Consider the following 20,209-nt stretch of genomic DNA (forward strand, 5'->3'; position numbering starts at 1 on the left):
GGGTCAGAAGCTGCTGGCGGACGCGCGGTTCGGGCGCTCCAGTCATGCCTGGCGGGGCCCACGCGGCTGCCCCGCGCTCCTCGCGGCCGGGGTAGGCGACATCACCCACCATGCCGCTGGAGGCGCAGGACGCGCTGTACGTGGCGCTGGAGCTGGCCATCGCAGCGCTGTCGGTGGCGGGCAATGTGCTGGTGTGCGCTGCGGTGGGCACGTCGAGCGCGCTGCAGACGCCCACCAACTACTTTCTGGTGTCCCTGGCGGCGGCCGACGTGGCCGTGGGGCTGTTTGCCATCCCCTTCGCCATCACCATCAGCCTGGGCTTCTGCACTGACTTCCACAGTTGCCTCTTCCTTGCCTGCTTCGTGCTCGTGCTCACGCAGAGCTCCATCTTCAGCCTCTTGGCGGTGGCCATCGACAGGTACCTGGCCATCCGCGTCCCGCTCAGGTGAGGCGCGCGGCGGCCCCAAGCCCCGTTGAAGCACCGCCAAGGACCGCCCGCTCCAGGGCCAGGTTCCTGTCCTTGGGAACGGGCCAGGGTGAGGCACTCGGGGCTCTCTGAGCTCCGGTCCCAGGCTGGAGGACGCCGGCCATCCCCAGAGATGCGTGCGCCCGGACTGCCTAGAGCCTCTTGGCGCCTTTGGCCGGGTCCTGGAGGCCTCCGCTCCCCCGGAAGCATGCGTTTTTTAAGGGGATCTGCGTAAGGACAGATAACTCTAGGGATTCCGGGGAGTGTGAACCATGGGATCCCGTCCTGCTGTGGAAACTCAGGGGAAAGCGCCACCCCCACAGGCGGGTGTAGGCCTGAGAGCAAGAGGTTTGCTGATCGCATCTCCTCCTTTGCGGCTGTTTCCTTCCACCCCTCACCCGCGGCCGACCGGGGGTAGGAGCAGCGGCCAGACACGGCCCTATGAGTGTTGGGGGTCTGGCGGCCCGGGGAGGTTTGAGGGAAGGTTCCAGGGCAACTTCGGACGCTGGGACTTAGCCTTGTCAGAATGGACACTACTCACGACCCAACTTCAGAATGTACCTGGCGCAAAATGAGGGCCAAAATGAGGGCCAGGTCGCCTTGGGCAGGGAAGGGCCAGTTAACTTGGGGAAATGCTACGGATATGTGTCCCTGCATGCTTAATGTTAACTCAGATCACCTCTATATAGTCTTAAAAAAGTGGTAAAGTGCCTTCTCCTTTCACCAAGAGCTTTAGCACCTCATACCATTGTGTAACCTTGTATATCCCTGCTGTCCTTGTCCCAGAAGGCTGGGAGAATACCACCAGGATTTCAGAAAACCAGAGAACTTATTGGTCCTCTCTCTAGCACTGAGAAAATGTAAGGATTCGGCAACAGTATTGGAGCCCCAATTGTAGATGACCAAAGAATTCAGAGTTGAGCTCTTGAGAACAGGAGTGTCAGGGAACCTTAAGGTTTATTGAAAGTATGCTCTGCTTTGGTGGCTGGCTCCTTTGGCATTTCTGAGTTAGGTGAACTTGGGTTTGGGGCTGAGACAGGAAACTGAGTCATAAGAGTAGGAGGGAAGGGAAAGAATTAATTTACTGAGTGCCAACTCTGTGAAGTAATTTATATTAAACTTACATCCTTTAATCCTTGCAGTAATTCTAGAGGATAGGTACTGTTAATCGTGTCTTATAGATGAAAGGGTGGAGGCTCAGGGAGCTGCTCAGGATGATGCATCTGGAATGAGTGTTGGAGTTAGGACTTGAACTCAGAGCTGGCACTGTATTCCCATTGTGTCATCAGGCTGACTTACAAGGCTGTGTGTGGCATCGGTGGGCAGAAAGAATATTGCCTACTATTTCTAGAAGTGGATCCTGCCTGCAATAAATTGGTGGTTCTAAGGGAAATGTGTTTGAGGGAATTGACCATGACAATGCTCCCAGAAGCCTTTTTAGCAGGCAGACATGTTGAGCCTGTTCTCTGTGGGTTGTGTCCTGGGTCCCTATCTGAATAGGAACCTCCTGCTTGGCTGGGCTGTGAGCCTGATCTGCATGTCTGGGCCTTTTCCAAGTGCTACTGCCCTTGGCATCGGACCAGGAGGCTTCGTGCATCCTATCAGGTGTGCCAAAGCCCAGAGATTTCCGAGGTTTAAGGCAGCATGGCACACTCTTCTCTCTCGAGATCTCTTTCCTGCCTATTGGTCCTCATGTTCGTTACTTAATGGGCTTTTGGACTGTTTGCATCCAACAGGTACTCACGAGCCTCCACCCTTGAGTTGTCCATGTAACGGAAGCCCTATGGGTTTGCTGCTGGCAGAGGTCCAAGGAGACCCCAGCTCAATGGGAGTTACTGGAAGAATCTCTTGTGCTCCATGGAGTAGGAAGTCCCATAAAAGTTTAAATTTGTTAATTTTTGTCCTGGTTTGTTGCTAGGGGGAGTCTTGAAAAAAATGGGTGTGGGTGTGTTAAGAGGAAAGAAACATGAATTAAAGGCCTCTAACTTCTCCTTTGCCTTTGCTAAGGCAGGAGATGAGTGTAGGGGTAGGGAGGGAAGAATGCTTAGTGGAGTCACCACAAAGCTTGTCCCATCCCTGCCTTCCTGGCCTGTCCACATGAGTTTAGAAGTCTGGAGGAGATGCATGTAAGTGGCTCCAACTTCCTGTCCCAGGAAGAAATGAGCATTTGACCTATCCCTAGCACTCACCCCTACCCTCGTGAGTTGGAGAGGTGTACAGGTTCTCAGGGCTCCTGAGCCCTCCTGGGGGCTGGTGCCTGTAAGCAGATTAAAATACAGATTACTGCTCCCCACCCTCCCCCTAGTCTCCATCCCCCTCCACTCTATGGAATTAGAATCTCTGGGATGGAGTGCGTGTGTGATTTTAGTATCAGTATCTTTACCTGGAGACTTCTGGTCCCACTAAAATTTGAGAACATTCCTGGAGTCATGAAGACCTGAGGCTCCCCTTCACTTCATTGACATGGGCTGGGGGCCAGCTCTGACTTTGGCTCCAAGGCCCTCCTTGGAGTTATGGAACTCCAGGTGGGAGTAAAGTGAGAAATGCCCTGTTTGGGAGGATGTGTCTCCCCTATAAAGGCAAATAAGAATAAAGGTGAGGTCCAGGGAATGAAGGCAAAAACAGTCCTTGGACATGCCGTAGGTTCCACCCAGGTTCACTGGTGTGGTAGAGTTGAAAGGCATTTATACCTCAAGGCTCTGAGTGCCAGGCCTATGTGGTCAGCTGTGAGCACGGCTCAAGGCCACAGCCCTCACCTGCCACCCAGTTGCCAAGGCCATTTACTAACATGGGGAAGAAGGGAAGCCTCGAGATGATGCTAGGCACAAAAAATGACAACTTTGGCCAGACTTGACAAGGAAGAATGTTCACTCACAGGCACTGCCCTTGGCCTTCAGAGTGAGGGGTATCTACAAACAGGTCTGCTTCCTCCAGTTCAAGTTCATATAATTCCTGATGTTTCTGGCAGAGGGTCCAGTCAGTGGTGCCACTGGAAATGCACAGGATTGGGAGGTGAGGGGCGATGCATATGGCAGAGTCAGGTACTAGACTCCTGTTGGAGCTGGGTGTATGTGTGCCAGTGGGCCAGGGGATGTGTCTGCCCAGGATGCTCCCTAGCTCTCACTTTACCCTCAGGTTGTTTATAGCAGGAGCACTTCCTCCTCCCTAATCTAGGCCTGGTCCCCTTCATGCCACAGCGCCAGCTGAATCGGGATGGAGTGGGCAAGTGTATAATTTACCTAAGGGCCCTCCCTTCCCTGCACCTTGACTCTGTTTCCCTGTACTGTGTGTTGTCTCCAGTAGACTGAGGCCAGCTGTTTTCCCATTGAGCTGAGGAGGGTGTTTTCCAGGGAGTGTTTTGTTGGCCAGATCTGTCAACATAATGGAAAGGGTGTGTTTGTCTTATCTGTCCATGGACCCTGATTCTGTCACCCTCCCTGCTCCCTTTGCCGCTTTTCCTTGGTGCCTCGCATATCTGGTCTGTGAATAGATTTTTAAGACTTCTTAGTAAGACTTGGCGCCTTGGGGAAAAAATGTGGCCTCCATTTAGCTCATTTTAGCTGATTAAACTATAGGGTGGGAGTTGGTAAGGAATTTTGAGTGTCTTTTCATAAGTCTTTTTTCTTTCCTTTTTTTTTATTTTTATTTTTTATTGAGCTACAATTCCCATATGATCAAATTCACCTTTAATGTTGTTTTGAAATAAAGCTAGGAAGGAAAATTTTCAGCTGTGGGTCCTACCCCTCCAACTTTTCCAAAGACTCCCCTCCTGGGGTTCTCCCTTCTTCCACATCAGTGTTATCCTTCTCTTCCAGATTGTTCCCGTTGTAATGGGTTGAACGGTGCCCTCCCCCCAAGATATCCATGTTCTAATTGCCAGAATGTTTGAATATTATCTTATATGGGAAAGGAGTGACTATTTCCTTATATGGATCTTGAAAGGAGGAGCTTATCCTGGATTAAATGGTAGCCCCTAAATACAATCATATCCTTATAAAATAAACATGCAAAGAGAAAGAAGGAGGCTGTGCAGAGATGGAGAGACTTGAGTGATGCGGCCACAGCCAAGGAATGCTGGGGCAGCCACCAGAGGCTGGAAAAAGCATGGAATGGATTCTCCCCTAAAGCTTCTGGAGGGAGCATAGCCCTGCCGACACCTTGATTTCCAGCTTCTGGCTTCCAGAACTATGAGTATAAATATTTTAAACAACCAAGTTTGTGACACTTTGTTACAGTAGCCCCAGGAAACCACCATTAATATATGGATATGCTTATATCAACTCTCCATCAACTGCATACCCTGTCCACTTACTGGTTCATCATTTCTCTCCACAGTAAACTTTTCCAACAAGTCATCCAGTTTCACTGCTTCTTCTTCTGTTGTCACCATGGTGTCACTGAATAGCTCCTATCAGGTCACCCCTGCATGCCCCCTTTTTTTTTTGTCAAATCTAATGGTCACTTCTTGGATGTCATTACACATGTCCTCTTAGCAACTCTCGATGAGGGCCCCACACTTCATTTCCTCCTACTCCCTCATAACCATTCTCCACACAGCTACCTAAGTATTGGAAACATAAATCAGATCACATAATTCCCCTGCTTAAAGTTGTGCAGTGGCACTTAGAGTAAAATATGAATGTCCTACCCAGGTCTCAAGGCCCTACATGATCCAGCTTTTGTCTACCCCAGCTTATACCCCTCCTTATCTCACTCACCAAAAAACAGCCATGCTGGTTCAAGTTCTTTCCCCAACCACAGTCTTTGTACTGCCTTTCCCCACTTCCCTCAGCGAAGAGGCTTCTCTTGGTCTCCACATTTATTTACCACTGACTCTATCATTAAATTATGTCTTTACTATGTTATGGTCTCTTTCCACCAGAGCGTGAACACTATGAGGGGAGGGGCTTGGTCTTAGAGTTTAGGACCCAATGGCATGATGTCAGACATGGGTATGGACCCCCATTTTGGATCAATACATGAGTGACTAGGTGAAGAGTGTGTGTTATTGGGGGGAAGCTGGGACAATGTGGGGGGAGTGTCCCCCAAAAAAAAAGACTTGAGGAGGGTTCGAGATGGCAGATCCTAGTAATCAGCAGAACTTTCTCCTGAAATGTCAGAAAAAAGATGGTCCAGTAAATTTTGGTGAAGAAAAGAGGGGAAATGGGGACACCATCTTCTGAAAGGATCTCTCACAGGCTTGAGGAGAAACGGGGCAGAGAGACACTCAGAAAGCCAGCAGGTGCTATATGCGAGAGCTGATCCAAGGACAGTGCTGCAGATGCTTTGGGCAAGGCCCGCAAGTCCTGACTTCTGGTTATCATGCACTGTCCTGGGGCCATCCTTTTACCTACATAATGGACATTGCTCTCAGGACTGGAGAAAAAGTCACCTGACACTCTCAAAAGGAGGGACTTGGGTGTTGCTCTGCTGTTATTTACCCTCCACTGTTAGCATACACTCATCTCAACTTCACCTCCAGCCTGGAGCAATGACTAAACCAGCTGCAGGTGCTGCAATCGGCTGTGGCTGAGCCAATGTCCGTAAGTGCTACGGGAACCTCCAGCCCAGTCAGGAACTTGTTCCTGGGCAGTTTAGTTCCCCACTAGGTACACACATGCCCAGGCAGAGGCTGAGGTCTGGTCTGGTCTGGTCTAGTCTAGTCTGGTCAGTGAGGCCCTCAAGGGCCATCTTAGAACCAGGTGGGAACCAGGATAGTCCATTCCGAAGGGTTCCTAGAGTCCTGTTCCCTGGTTGAGGGTAGAGTCCAACCAGCTGGATGGTCATGCAAGAGCACATGAGAGTTGCAGGGCAGGCGAGATGAAGGCAGAGTCCGTGAGCACTCAGGGTTGTGAATGGGAACACAGGGCTCCTCCTGAAAGGTGGTAGAGGGGTCTGCCAGTCACCCTGGCTTTCCTGGGGACTTTGGCCTGGAGCTGATCCCAGAGGGCAGCGAGATTCCCCAGTGACTAGGAGCCCCTCTGCAGATGAGGCCTCAGCAGTGTTTCCACAGAAATGAAAAGCACAGGTGGTTGTCTTTGATCATCTGAAGAATGAGCCTGTGTAAAGGGACAAAAGTTAACATTTTCCACGTGACAGATAATCTGTGCTCCCTTCCCTGTAATGGTGTGCCCAGGGTTTCCTGCCTCGTGGGGCCCTCCTGGGCTGACAATGGTAGGAACAGTTATTCTGTAGGACCCAGGCTCTGTATCTCACTGTTTTGACCTGTCAGCTTGTAATCACAGCCGCAAGGACAGATATGAGGAATTATGTTCTCGGCTACTCCGGACATTAGAATTTTTGATATTGTGAACAGCAGCCACACTTTTGAAGCCTTTTCTGTGTGCCAGGAAACTTACATGCCTCATCTTGTTTAACCTTTACAACAACCTTCCAGGGGTTAGATACTATGACCTTCCTTATTGCTTCCCAGATGAGGAAACTAAGGCTCAGAGAGTTATGATTAGCCCAGGGTCACACAGAAGCCAGGACTGGGTAAGCCTGTCTTCCTAAGAGCCCTTAGCCAGCTTGTAAATAGCTGGAGGGAAAGGCTCTAAGCACCGTGGTCATCCAAAAATACTCGCTAATTAGTGGTCTTTTCTAGGAGTAGATGAGTGAGGACACTAGCAAATTGTGATTGGGACCCTTTAAAAATTACAAGGGACAAAGAAGACTATAGGTACATAGTAATTAATAGCCAAGTGAGGAAGATGAAAGCTATACCGTAGCCACTGTGCATGATATGTCATAGAATTTAACTGGGACCTGTGCAGGATGTCTTCCTGCCTCCTTTCTTCGGATTGGGGAACTGAGGCCTAGCATTTCCTAATGCTTCAGCTTCATTACTGACCTTCAGCATTGGGCTTTAGACATGGTCATTCTTCCCTCAGGGGATTAACAGATTGTGCTCTTGATCCCTTGAAGCTAACAGCCTGGAGACACTGCCATTGGCGGCAGGATCTTAATGGCATATAGCAAATGTATCTTCTTTGACAGAACTAAAGTTGAGAACAGAATGTCACAGGCTCCAGAATGGCATTCTAACAGTCTAGGCTGAGAGGGAGGGAGTGCTTTTTCTAGAAAGTTGATGCCTGTAGTTTGTGTATGGGATAAGTGGGAAGAAAGAGCATTTTGAACTGAAGTGGAGCATGTTCGCAGGAGCAGAGTGGGAAAGCTACACTCTTGGCTTCACAGTCTTGGGTGTGGGCCGGGGGTCTGAGCGCAGGCAGACACTTGCTAAGGAGTTTGGGTGTAGTCCTCAAAGCACTGGTAAGTCCATGAAGGAAGTTGTTTTGTTTTGACTTACAAGTCAACCAGTGTGCATGGAAGTAAATATTCGAAAGTGCAGAAGGGTATAAAAAGAAAAGTGGAAGTCTCCCTTCTGTTGCCCCCTCACCACCCTTTTGCAGGGCAGCTCTTCCAGACTGCTTCTGATGGCACTTCTTCTGAGGGTCACTCCACTCTCTGTGCCAACAGGATCTGTTGACTCTACCATGTAACAGGAAGATTGCAGCTCATGCAATCCCTCATCCCAGCCCTGCTCTTGCCAATTTTTGTTATATAGTATTTTTTATTTTTTTTTCCTGTGGATCATATTTCAGCCTCTACTTCTAATTCCATGAATTGTAGGCAGTATTTAACTGTCATGAAAAATGAGGAAAAGTTTATTATCACCGTCTCTTCCACATCTCTGTGCCTTCTGCTGTCAACTGTGACATTACTTTTAGTACACTGACTACCTAATAGAGGTTTTACTTTCAAAAAGGTAATTCATGCTGTTGTAAATAAATTGAAAGGATATAGAAGGGTAAACTGTGAAAGTAGTCACCAGTCTCTGATCTCCGGATTCCTAATTTGCCTATTCAAGGCAACCACCGTTTCTTGTGTTTTTTTCCTACACTAATTATGAATTGAATACATTTATATTATACCATCACTTTTACACTGTCAAGGTTAATACTATTTACATTTTATTCTGTAACTGTAAGACAGTTTCCTGAACTTTGTAGAGAGTTTCTGAAAACTGCAAACAGATTAAGGGCATTTATAAAGTTTTACTTGTGTATTTCTTATTCACCTCAGAACCCAGTAGTATGATTGGAGTAGAAAATGAATTCCTGTCACTAAACATATGCTTCTCAAGAAGCCACTTCTAATCACCAGGTCGGGTGGATTCTACTTTTAGGTGCTATCTACTGCTCAAAATTACATTACATTTTAGTCTGATTCATATATTTGGATTGTGATTTTCTCATTAGGAAATTAAAAGAAAATTAAAGCAAGAACAACATGGCTTCCCACATACTTATGATGATCCAGCTTCTTCATCATCCTCATTGCTGACTGTCCTAACGTGACTTCTAAGTGTGCTGAGCAACTGTCAGTTGTGACTTCATAATACTCTTGGAGTTAGTCTACCATTTCTTACTTTCCATGTTTTCTTTCCTCTTTCTGGGATACATATTTGTTTGTTTGTATACATATCCTTTTCAGGACATAAGAGATAAACTTTCTTGGTTCATATATGCCAAAGATGTTTTTATTTCTCACATGTGATTGGTAATTTGACTGGATATGATTCAGAAGTTTAAAGGCACTGCTTTAATACCCAGTGTTGCTCAAAAAGTCAGATGCATATAATAGTTTTATCTGTAAGTTGCATTTCTTCTCTGGAAGCCTTTGGGATCTTTTGCTTTTGCTTGGTGTTCTGAAAATTCATGAAGTTGAGTTTACATATTGACTTTCAGCTTTTTTCCTTCATTGGGGATGGCACTTCTAGGTGAACTTCTCCAATCTAAAGACTTAAGTCTGTCTTCAGTTCTAAAATTAAAAAAATATATATTTTGTTGATTATTTCCTTCGCTCCATTTTCCCTATTCTTTCCTTCTGGGATTCTTAATAGATTGGTGGATACTTCCCCTCCTTGATTGATCTTGTCTTTTAAATGTTCTTTTATATATAAATTTTCATTCTCTTCTGGAAAAGTTCCTTGACTTTTTCCCCCTAGTTCTATTTTTTTTTTTAATTTAGCATTCCTATTTTTACTTTTTTAAAAATTAGCTGTAAGCCAAACTTTATTCAAGGGAGGATATTGAGATAGGTGTAGAGACCACCACAATGAGGTTTTGCAGTGGGTGTCCTATTTTAGTTTTGATTTAAGGTTAGAAATTTACAAATTTTTGAAAAACGGTTTTTGGATTCACATGGTTCAGATTCCTTCACATAGCACAGAGCATATATAATCAAAACTCTTTCTCCCACCCCATCCTCCATCACTAGGTCTCAAGCTTCAGCTTTAAGAGAAGGCGAGAGGTGGGAATAAATGCCTAGCTTCATGGTAGATGGGAGGACAGTGGCTGTATGGATGAGGGAGCCCACAAAGCTGGTGCAGAGGTAGTCTTCCCCTTGATTTCTGTTCCTTTTCTAAATCTCATTCTAGAACTTGCTGTCTGCTAGACTGGAGCCTTTCTTCCTGGCCATCGCTGTTTCTGATTTAGGGCTTCATGCCCTGTCCTGAAGATCCTATCTGCCTTCTGGTTTTTAGAAATCAAAACCTTCAATTTGCTGATGTCACCTTCCACTCCCATTTTTAGGATGGTTATGAATTTATTTGCTTTTGTGTTTCTCTACTGCCATTTCAATGTGATTTTCTGAGAAGTGATAATTAGGTGAGACCTGGTGGGCCAATGTAGAACTCTAATCAAGAGTTTGATCTGGTCAGATTTGCATTATAAAAGTCATTCTGGTGGATAGCAGGGAAGATAGATTAAAGGGGACAAGATTATATAGGGTAGCCAGCTGTCATCCAGATGAGAAGGAAGAAGGCATGACCAAGGCAGAGGCCATGAAGATGGAGGCAGTCACTAGAGATATTTGAGACATGTAAAATCTGAAATTCTACACCAGGGTAAGTTGATATCTGATGCCAGCCAAAGGGTCTTGCAGAGTTTGGAGCAGAGGGGTCACAGGTAAAGCCACATAGCCAGCCAAGGACAGGAAGGAATCCTGAGAATGAAGGTTGGACTCTGGAACCACAATCAGTGAAGGACTAGAGACATGGCTGGTCAGGGCCAGCTGGAGTGGGATTTACGGGTATGAAATGTGCAGTGCCTAGTCAGCCTGTGTGATTGACAAGTGTATCTGTATTGAAACCACATGCTGCATGGTGTGCATGTGGCTGGAAGATGGGATCATTGGGGGCAGGTTCAAGAGGACTAGCTGACTAGGTTGGATGTTGGGCATGATGGAGAGGGGAAAGTCCAAGGTGACTCCCAGATTTTTTGGGAGCTGGCTTCTGCCACCCCAAAGACACAAGGAATTTGGGAAAGTGTTGCACAGGTAAGGTTTAAGGTACCTGCAGGTTGAGCAATATAGTAGGTAGTTGAGTTATAGAGTAGGTGGTGGAATTTGGAGTTTGAAGTTGGTCAGTCCTTCTTCCCAAAGCAGCTTTCTGTGTATGACATTTCGATTTCCAATGCTGATTCAACATCACTGCCCAAATGCCTTTTTTTAAAAAAAATGCAGAAAACTATAAAGCTTTATTGAAAGATATTACAAAACAGGTCCTGTCAGTTGTACTTCTTAACTCTTCTCAACAATTACCTTTTTGTCCCATCTCTACTTTAATCCTATTCCAGGATGTCAGTCTCCTAAATGATCTCTCTGCATCCATGCTTGTCCTCTTAGCCTATTCTTAAAATAATAGTAATCTTTCTAAAATAAAAACCTGATTGCACCTCCTTCCTTTACCTAATACTTCCAGTGCCCTGGGATAAGGTCTCAATTCACTGGCTCTAGTTCCTTCATCCTGCTCCTCTCTCTACTTCGTTTCTCTGCTCTGGCTTCCCAGAACTCCTCTCAATTCCAGGAACTTACTGAGGTCAGGCCTTTCTTTGCACATGCTAGTTTCTGCCTGAAATGTTCACTTCCTGCTGGCTTTTCTGAATTTTCACCACTCTCCCTGGAAAGCATCTAGAAGTCCTTTGCAGCTTTCTACATGCTTAGAGTTATTTTATTAATTATTTTGTAATTTGTTTAAGGTTGCCTTCTCTTCTCCATTATAAGTGGGGCTCATGTTTTTCCCTCATTATCCCAGTACTTGGTCCAGTTATTAGCTTCCGACATATTTAGAGGTTGGAAGTATGTGCTTGCACATGTCTGTGTGTGTGTGTGGGGGGGTGCATGTGGGTAATGTTGGGGATTAGCCCTAAAATGGATGGGTGAGCTCATTGCCTAGACATGAGAAGCTGAGGGAGGGTGCCCTCAAGACAGGTGGTGGTAGAAAAGGAGCCCAAAGGAGACTGTGGAGAGGTAGGAGAAACTGTAGAGGTAGGAGAAAAACTAGACTAGCTTCACCAAAACCAACAGGGAGGATTTAGCAGGTTACAGAGGGATAAATTAGCTCTTAAATTTGGCAATTTCAGAAATCATTAGTTATCTAGTTTTTTAATAGCAAGGACTTTTTAAAAGATTACAAAATGAATGCAGAGTGTGTCTGTGTGTCTATACATACATAAGTCCATACACATTGCATTCATTTGTAATTTTTAAAAGTCCCTGCTATTAAGATATATACACATATGTGTATATATATGTGTATATGTGTATATATATGTGTATATGTGTATATATCTTAATAGCAGGGACTTTTAAAAATTACACATATATGTGTGTATATGTGTATGTATCTTAATAGCAGGGACTTTGGGGTCTGTGGTTTCAGAATGAGTGAATCATTCTAAAGCAGTGGTTTTTTTCCCACAGCTTTGCAAAATTAATGCAACAAATTCTGTATACTCTTCACTTAAATACACAAATTATTCATATTTTTGCTACATTTGCTTTGTTATACACAAAAAAAATTATACTCATGAATTTTTACAGTGATACTATATTCAGATGTCCCCAGTGATCCCCATCAAGTTCCTTACAGGTTTTTTTTTTTAAGCAAAGTTCCAGTAAAAAGTCATGTATGCATTTAATTCCTTTACTTTCCTTTAATCTGGATAGTTCCTTGGTCTTTTTTTTTTTTTCTTTTTCAAGATAGTAACATTTTTGAGGAGTCCAGGTTATTTGTTTTATAGGAAGTCCTTTAATTTGGATTTGGTCATTTATGATTAGATTCATGTTAAACATTTTTGGTTATTTTATGTTGGAATGCTATCTACATGATGTTGTGTCCATTTCAGTCCATCACAATGTCAGTGTGTCCCATTGTTGGTATGTTAAATCTGATCACCTGGTTAAGGCTGTCTGCAAGGGCTTGTCACTGTAAAGTATGTTTTCCCCATTGATGATTCTTATTTGAATCAGTTACTTACTACCATGTGAAATGGTAATTTTCTTTTTTCTCATTCCTTCCACCATTACCAACTGGCATTCTTCTATAAAGAGAGTTTTTATCTTTTACCTGCTCTTCCTAAAATTATTTTTTAAATATTAGTATGGACTTAAGGAATTTTATATTCATTAAATGTGTTATAACTGATTCCTGTAATTTGTTTTGATACCCAAATTTGGCCAATGGGAGCCTATTCGAGTTCACTTCTGTTTGTGTTCCCATCAATTATTTGAGCACTTCCTTACTTTCTGGCACAGAAAGGTTTTTCAGACTTACATTGTTTTCCAGCTTTGGAATCAGCCATTTCTCCAAGAAGTCTTGTTTTCTTTCAGTAGAGAATAGTACTTAGGAACCAAGATTTGGCTAGGTATGCTCATTGCTACTGGAGCATCATTTCTTGTAGGCCCTCACAAAGAACAGAGGAGCTAGGAGATTCTTTTTTAATAACGAGTTGGAAGAACTCTTGCTTATATTAGATACCATCTAATCATTGAGTTGGGACGACTGGGTTAAATAAGTCTTCATTCAGCAACTATCACAGTACTTAAGTGGTTCAGGAAAGAACCATCAATAGGTGCTAAAACTCATTGGTGAAAGTTTGATGAAAATCAAGATATTTACAAAGTCTCACAGTATTTACCACAAGATATATACTGATTACAAACGGAAAAATAGTTACAGTGGAGACACCTGGTAGCCAAGTGATCAAAGTTAACATCACCAGTAATGGGACATACTGATGTTCTGCGCCTCTTGATGTCTTCTTCTTACTAGTTGTTTGTGTATGTGGAAGCTGATGCTTATGACAATTAATGCTTATCTGAATCAGTGTGTTTTAACCCCAGCCATGGAAAGGTACTTTTTTTGGGGGGAGGACAAGATAGCTTTTACTTCTCTGGTCCAGTTTCAGGTATTTGCCCTCTCAAGGCTCTTTTTTTATTTGGAGATCAGAGTCTAGAGCCCAGCTATCTTAGACTGTCTCTGAGTGCTATCCGATACGTGCAACCAAAATATGAGACTCACCAAAAAACAGCCTTAAAGGTGAACCTAATCCTGGCCCCCGCCTTCAATCTCTATGGGTTGAATCATTATCAGATCACCCCTCCTGCCATAGTAAGATGGTGGAGAGTGCTGCCAATTTTCATTTCTGCTACTTGCACTCCTCGTCCGTTGTTCTTGAGTGACTATGAAGGACAAGTGGCATCTCTTCTAATCACCTTTCATGTGGCAGTGGACTCAGCTCAGGCCCCAACTAGGTCTATCACTGGATTCAGCTATATCTGAACTTGTTGGAATAGATGAGAACCACTTAGGAGCCAGCGTAGCTGAGGGTCCTACCCTTCGCAGAAGAACTCAGCCTGAAGGTGAGCTCTGGTGACCACTGGTTGTTATTTAGTGGGTAGGCAGACACTGTCCTTTCCTCAGACTGCCCTGCAGGCTAGAGCTATGACCATTTCAGACTGTAGAAACAAGGCAAATTGCCCTCAATATATTTACCACAAATAGTAAATGAGAGATCTTCTTCCCACTCCCAGACCTGAACTTCATATAAACAGAACCAAATAGTATCTTTTCTTTTTGTGTAAGAATGGCTTTATTTGTATCTTAAATGTTTGATAGAATTCATCAGTGAAGTCATGTGGGTCTTAAGGTTTCTGTGTGGGGACGTTTTTGATTATATGTTGTTTCTATAATAGATACAGAGATACAGTGCTATTAAATTTTTCTTTTTCTTCTTCTGTCCGTACCAACTTTTAAAAAGCCCTGTTTGTTTCCATGAGAAATCTGAAAAATGAGAAGCAACTACTCAGCATAAAAATTGCCCTTATATAGGTAGCCTCACGTGAACTATATAGCCGAAGCTCTAGACATATTAACATACCCCATGCTTTGTTTTGTTTAGAGCTACCAAGTGGGTGTTAAACATGTATATGTGATTAAAAAGCCAGATTTCTATTCCCTTCTTATAAATTCTGGCTTTCATTCAGCATTTGCTTGCCAGGCCATGTTAAGGTGTTTTGGATATGACAGTGAACAAGATAGAGTCTGTGCCATTAAGGAGTACATGATCAGTGAAAAGAGACAGAAAATGTAGTTATGTGGGAGGTTCATGGGAGGGGTGCTGTGGGAATCATAGGGTGCCATGGGAGTACAGTGGAATAGATCAGTACAAACCAGTCTGCTTCCCTGTGAATTTCTGACTAGTGTGTACATGTGATAGGTATAGGAGAAGGATGTGGGTACAATGCAGACAACTGGTTTGGTTCATCTATGATTTTGTCTAGGCAAAAAGAACTGGAATAGTGGGAACAGTGTCATAGTCTTTTGACAGTAAGGAAAAAGTCCTTGGTTTGACTGCTGTGCAGCAGGAGCCCATTTGGGCACCCAAGAAAGAGGAAAAAAACATTGCCTATACCTGGGCCTCCTTCCTCAGAAAGCAATATCCCAGCCTGTTAGTCTTGATTGTGGCAGGCCACACTGTCGCCATGCCCAACTTAATAACTGTCTCTTGGCTCGGTACTCATGTTTTATCTGCATTGTCTTGGCACTTATCGGCCTTGTTCTAATTAAAATTTTGCCAGGATTTTCTTTAGACTTTTTTGGAACAGTTTTAATATTCACTGTGGCAGCCTCCAGCCCTGCTGAACTGCCTGCCTGGGTGGTCTAAGGTATTTTTTCACTGCTCTAGTTACAAAATTTTGTAGGTTTTAAGTGGTCTATCCTAACCCCATTTTCACATAAGTCCTGTTATGAGCAGTTTTGGAGACTATGAGGTTTTCTAAGAATGTATACATTGCTTTATGGCAGAAATGTCTGTATTACAGAGGAATGAAACTTATGAGCTAGAGGGAATATAAAGAAAAGTCCCTAAATAAACAATTTTAAGAAGCTATGACAGAACTCCATGTGCATTTACTTAGCAATTTGTTTTTATAAAGTGCTTTATACACATCATATCTGTCTTAAAAGCCCCAGCATGGAGGTGGGTTCTGCAGCCACCATCGTCCCCATTTTTCTGATGCCAGAGTTCAGACTCTATCCAGTTCTTGGCTTGGCTGTCCAGGATCCATGTCACTGCCCAGAGTAGCTGCCCTGAGAGCTGGGAATTCTGATTTCTAAGGCTGAGAAGGTGGCCTGGTCTCAGCTGAGGACTGCAGAGCCAGAGGAGAAGACCCTGCCCCAGAAATAGGGCAGCAATTATTATGCAGCACTTAGCATTTCCCTCTTTCATTATGTAACCTCAGTGTCCACACTGTTCTCTTTTGTTGATTCCCTCCATGTGACTGTTACTCTATCAATCTCCTTAGCTAATGAGTCCCTTATATGGAGAATGGGTAGATCACAGCACAGCTCCGCGCACAGCAGGGGCATAGCCACTTCCTAGACCATGGACTTCCTAGAACACCCCTTTTGTGTGGGCTGGAATTGTTCCTGTTTGTTTGGAATAATGAAGCTGCCCATGTTTCCTTTATTCATTTCTGCATTGCCTTTCATTTACTTCTCCTACACTTGGGGCAGATGTCTGGCTTCCTTGGCCTTACTGCTGTGCTCAGTGCTCTCCACAGAAGAGCACGGACCGGCATAGGGGCAGATGTAAGAAAGGACATGGCTATGCCTTTCAAGAATGTTATGTACACACAGACCGACAAAGACACACACACAGACATGGATACACATACACACACACGCGCGCGCGCGCGCACACACACGTTCTGAGAGCCACTGGTACTCAGGGAGCAAGGCATGGTGTCTACAGGCAAGAGGTGGGGCCAGGGAGGGAGATAGGCATTCAGGGAAAGGACAGGGGCAGAACTGTAAGCGGGAGGTTACCAGCACCTGCATAAGACACCAGAGACCCCAGGGGTCATCCCTTCCGGCATCCTGCTCAGCGCAGGGACACTTATCTCTTTCTGCAGCATCTGTGACTATCTCCCAACCTATGCCCGCACCCAGGCATGGGTCTTATAGATACTGACTGTTCTGCCATTATGGAGTTGGAGCTCCAGTGCTGAAGGTACTTCTGTCTTAGTTGCCCATACTTCTCCTGTGGGTCTGGTTGTGTCCTTCAACAGAATAAAGACTCTTTGTTGCCTTTTAAGGACTGCCAATGAAAGGGTAGCAGATGCCTCTTCCCCCAGGTCTCCAATTTCCATGTGGTCAGCTATAAATGGGGTGCTCCCTGGAACTGGCAAGTAGTTTTGGCAAGGTCAGACATGTCCGGGAAAGAAAGTAAAGCAGCTGACTTAAGGCTGGGTGACCAAGCAGAGAGGGGAACTGGGATTTGTGAGAAGAACCCTAGTTTCCTGAGCAGGAAAATGACTGCTTTTGGCAAAATCGTTGTCAAGTTAGACTGGGTTTGTGTCCTGACTGCAATTTAGGAGCAGTAGGCCAATAATTTAACCTTTGTGAGCCTGTTTCCACATCTGTAAACTGGAGATAGCAGCTCTGACCTCATGAGGCATGGTTTGAGTGAGATGTATAAGCTAGTAGCTTAGTGTCTCCAAAATCTGGCATTTGGTCATATAGTTCTAAGGCTGTTAGAATGGGACACTATCTACAAGTTTGGAGAGATTTAGGAAGAACTTGTTTTAGATGAAGAAATTATGAACTTTTTTACTTAAAGTTTCATGTACCATTAGCATATTAAAGATGAAAATGTAGACATGGGTTGGATATTTAATACTTTAGCTAAGTATTTCAGGTCCACAGAAAATTAATTCAATTAAATTTTCAATCCCACAATGCTCTATATATCAACTCCTGGCTGATTAGATTCAAAGTCCCACCTTGCTTTCCCAGGTACCGTGCTCTCTGGGATATCACCAAATCCCTATGTCCTCAACCTCTTCTTCTCTGAATGTTCCCTCCATGACCCGGCCTTGGCTGAAACCTGCCCCTTCCCTCAAAGACACTACTCTCCTTATAGCATCCTGGACAATAGGTGGGAACTTGAGCTAGAGCTCTTTTTCTTGGTTCTTTCCACTCTTCTTTCCAGAGTAGCATCCCCTGCCCTCCTGCAAAAGACCTGAACCTTTGAAGTTCCCATTGTCCAAACACACCACTCCTCCCCTCATTGCTACCATCTCCCCTAGCACTGTCATCATTTCTGCTGACTGCACCAGCCACCCTGCTTGAGTGTTCTGCACCCTGGTCTCAGTTCTTTCATCTCCTCAGTCTCTCTCTCACTATTCCTCACCTCCAACTCCCATGGTCCAGCCTGCACTGTGTTAACGGAAGCCATGCCACCCTTAAAAATCATAAAGGCCATCCCACTACATTTTTCTAGCAAGCTCCCTTTTCCACTTCCTGAGGCAACAACTCAAGTGTCTTAGCTTTCTTTTCTTCAAGTGATGATTTTCTTCACACTTGTCTGGGGTAATAACAGCTCTCAGGGGAGATGCTGCCTTTATCTTCTCACTAACCAATCCTCACCCTCCCTGCATTGGTCCTGTTCTTTCCTCCTTCCGCCATGGCAGAGAAGAGTACCTCCCCATGTGCCCTGGGATCCACATCCTCCTACCTCCTCAGATTCTTAGATTCTTTAGTAATCTTGCCTTTTTTCTGCATCTTCTATTGATCATTTTCATCAGGATAGCAACATCTGCCATTCTCTTGATCTTAATTTCATTACAACCCACTCTTTCCTTTAACATATTTTCATTATTAATTAAATATTAATACATCAGAGGAAAAAGCTCTAAGAATTGCCCTGAGTCTTCGTCTTCCTACATCCAATTCATTGGGAACTGTTGGTTCTACCTCCAAAGTGTGTATCTATTTGCTCCATCTTTGCTATCACTCTGGTCCAAGTCAACATATTTTCTTGAATTAACCACCAAAAATAGTTTCCTAACTAATCTGCTTTCCGTTTTGCTCACCTAAAATCCAATCTCTGTGAGGTTTATAAAACATAAATCGGTACCATTTCCCTGCTTAAAAACTTTTAGTACTTCCCAATGCACTCTAAATATCAAAATCTGGTTTCCTTCTTATGCTTATGAGCTGACCCCTGCCTCATCTTTCAGGTTCGTTCACATTTCCTTTTGCTTCTTTAGGAAAGTAAAATCCTATCCTATCTGAAGCCTTACGCATTCTATTCTCTCTTCCTGGAATGCTCTTCTTTCCACTTTTCAATTTTTACTCCTTCTCAACTTTCAGCTCTGCTTAAGAAATCTTAAAAAACATCCCAGGCTCAAGGTTTTCCTGCTTTTGTCTTATCTGTATTCTGTTCATTTTGGTTTGGCGAAATTCATTCTGATTTGTAATTACATATTTGTGTGTTTGTTTACTTTCTGTCTCCTCCATTAGCTTTACAACCCATGAGGACTGTGATTATGTTTCTAGTGCCTAGCACAGTGCATATCACAAAAGAAGAACCTTGAATGAAATATGAACCAATGGGGAGAAAAGGCTGTGATGGGGATTCAGAGAAAGTTGTGAACAGCTGCTTCATGGATGAAATCAGCTGCTTTTCCTTATCTAAGACAGTTTAGCATAAAAGTAGTTTTTCGCGTGTGCAGGATATAGCAGTTTTGACAAGTTCAGATGTGCGTGGACTCCAGTTGTTGTTTTAAACTGTAGTGAGAAGCCACCCTTTGTGATCCCTCTGTGTATAGAGTACTCCATATCTATTACTGCTTTTTAAAAAAGTAACAGGAGCAGCATAACATGGTGCAAGGAACACAGGACTGAGAGTCCTGACTTAGCTTTGGCTTTGGTTCTTATATTGCCTTTGTTTCTCAAAGGCTTTGTGTCTTTGTTTCCTTCTTTGTAAACTAGGAGATGTTGGATTAAGAGAGACAAAAGTCCCTTCCAGTTTGTATGAGTATGCTTTTGGCTGCAGGTAACAGTGGCTTAAGCAATCAAGACTTTTAATTATCTCTTGACTAGAAAATGGAGCTATGATGGCTCGAGGGTTGGTATAGTCCTTCAAAGATGTCATCAAGGATCTGGGGTTCTCAGGGTTTGCTCCATAGTGTAGTGGTTAGCATATCCGCTTTACACGCAGAAGGTCCTGGGATCATACCCCAAGTAGAGCCACAGACTATACTCCAAGTGTCCCAGGCCCCTGAGTACGCCAGGCCCCCAAGTGCGCAGGGGGGTGCCAGGCCCTGGTACACACCGCGAATGTGTGGGAGGAGATGCTCCACCTTCAGAGATCCAGTCCTTCAGGGGAAAGGACAACATAGGTCAGGGGTGGAACTGGAGTGGAGGGGTGGAATCAAAAAGGAGGGAAAAAAAGGATCTGGGCTTTTTCCTTCCTTCTGCCTTTGCTTTGTCTTCAGGCTTGTCCCTTTTGGTCACAAAATGGCTGCTGCAATTCTAGGCATCTGCACAGCCTCTCATAAGAGCATCCCAAAGTGTAAAGGGATGGGCAGGGGGAATAACTCTCTACATGGGTC

General features: G+C 44.4%; 1 protein-coding gene across 1 annotated transcript in view; it reads left to right on the forward strand.

Annotated features, from left to right (window-relative positions):
- ADORA2B (adenosine A2b receptor) overlaps positions 1 to 20,209 on the forward strand; it is a 24,391-nt gene continuing 4,182 nt past the window's right edge. Inside the window, exon 1 of the mRNA XM_016145130.2 lies at positions 1 to 445. Coding sequence (XP_016000616.1) covers positions 111 to 445 — 335 coding nt within the window. The 5' untranslated portion in view covers positions 1 to 110. The remainder of the gene's footprint in view (positions 446 to 20,209) is intronic.

The sequence above is a fragment of the Rousettus aegyptiacus genome, unplaced genomic scaffold (assembly GCF_014176215.1).
Source record: "Rousettus aegyptiacus isolate mRouAeg1 unplaced genomic scaffold, mRouAeg1.p scaffold_m13_p_6, whole genome shotgun sequence".
Lineage (NCBI taxonomy): Eukaryota > Metazoa > Chordata > Mammalia > Chiroptera > Pteropodidae > Rousettus > Rousettus aegyptiacus.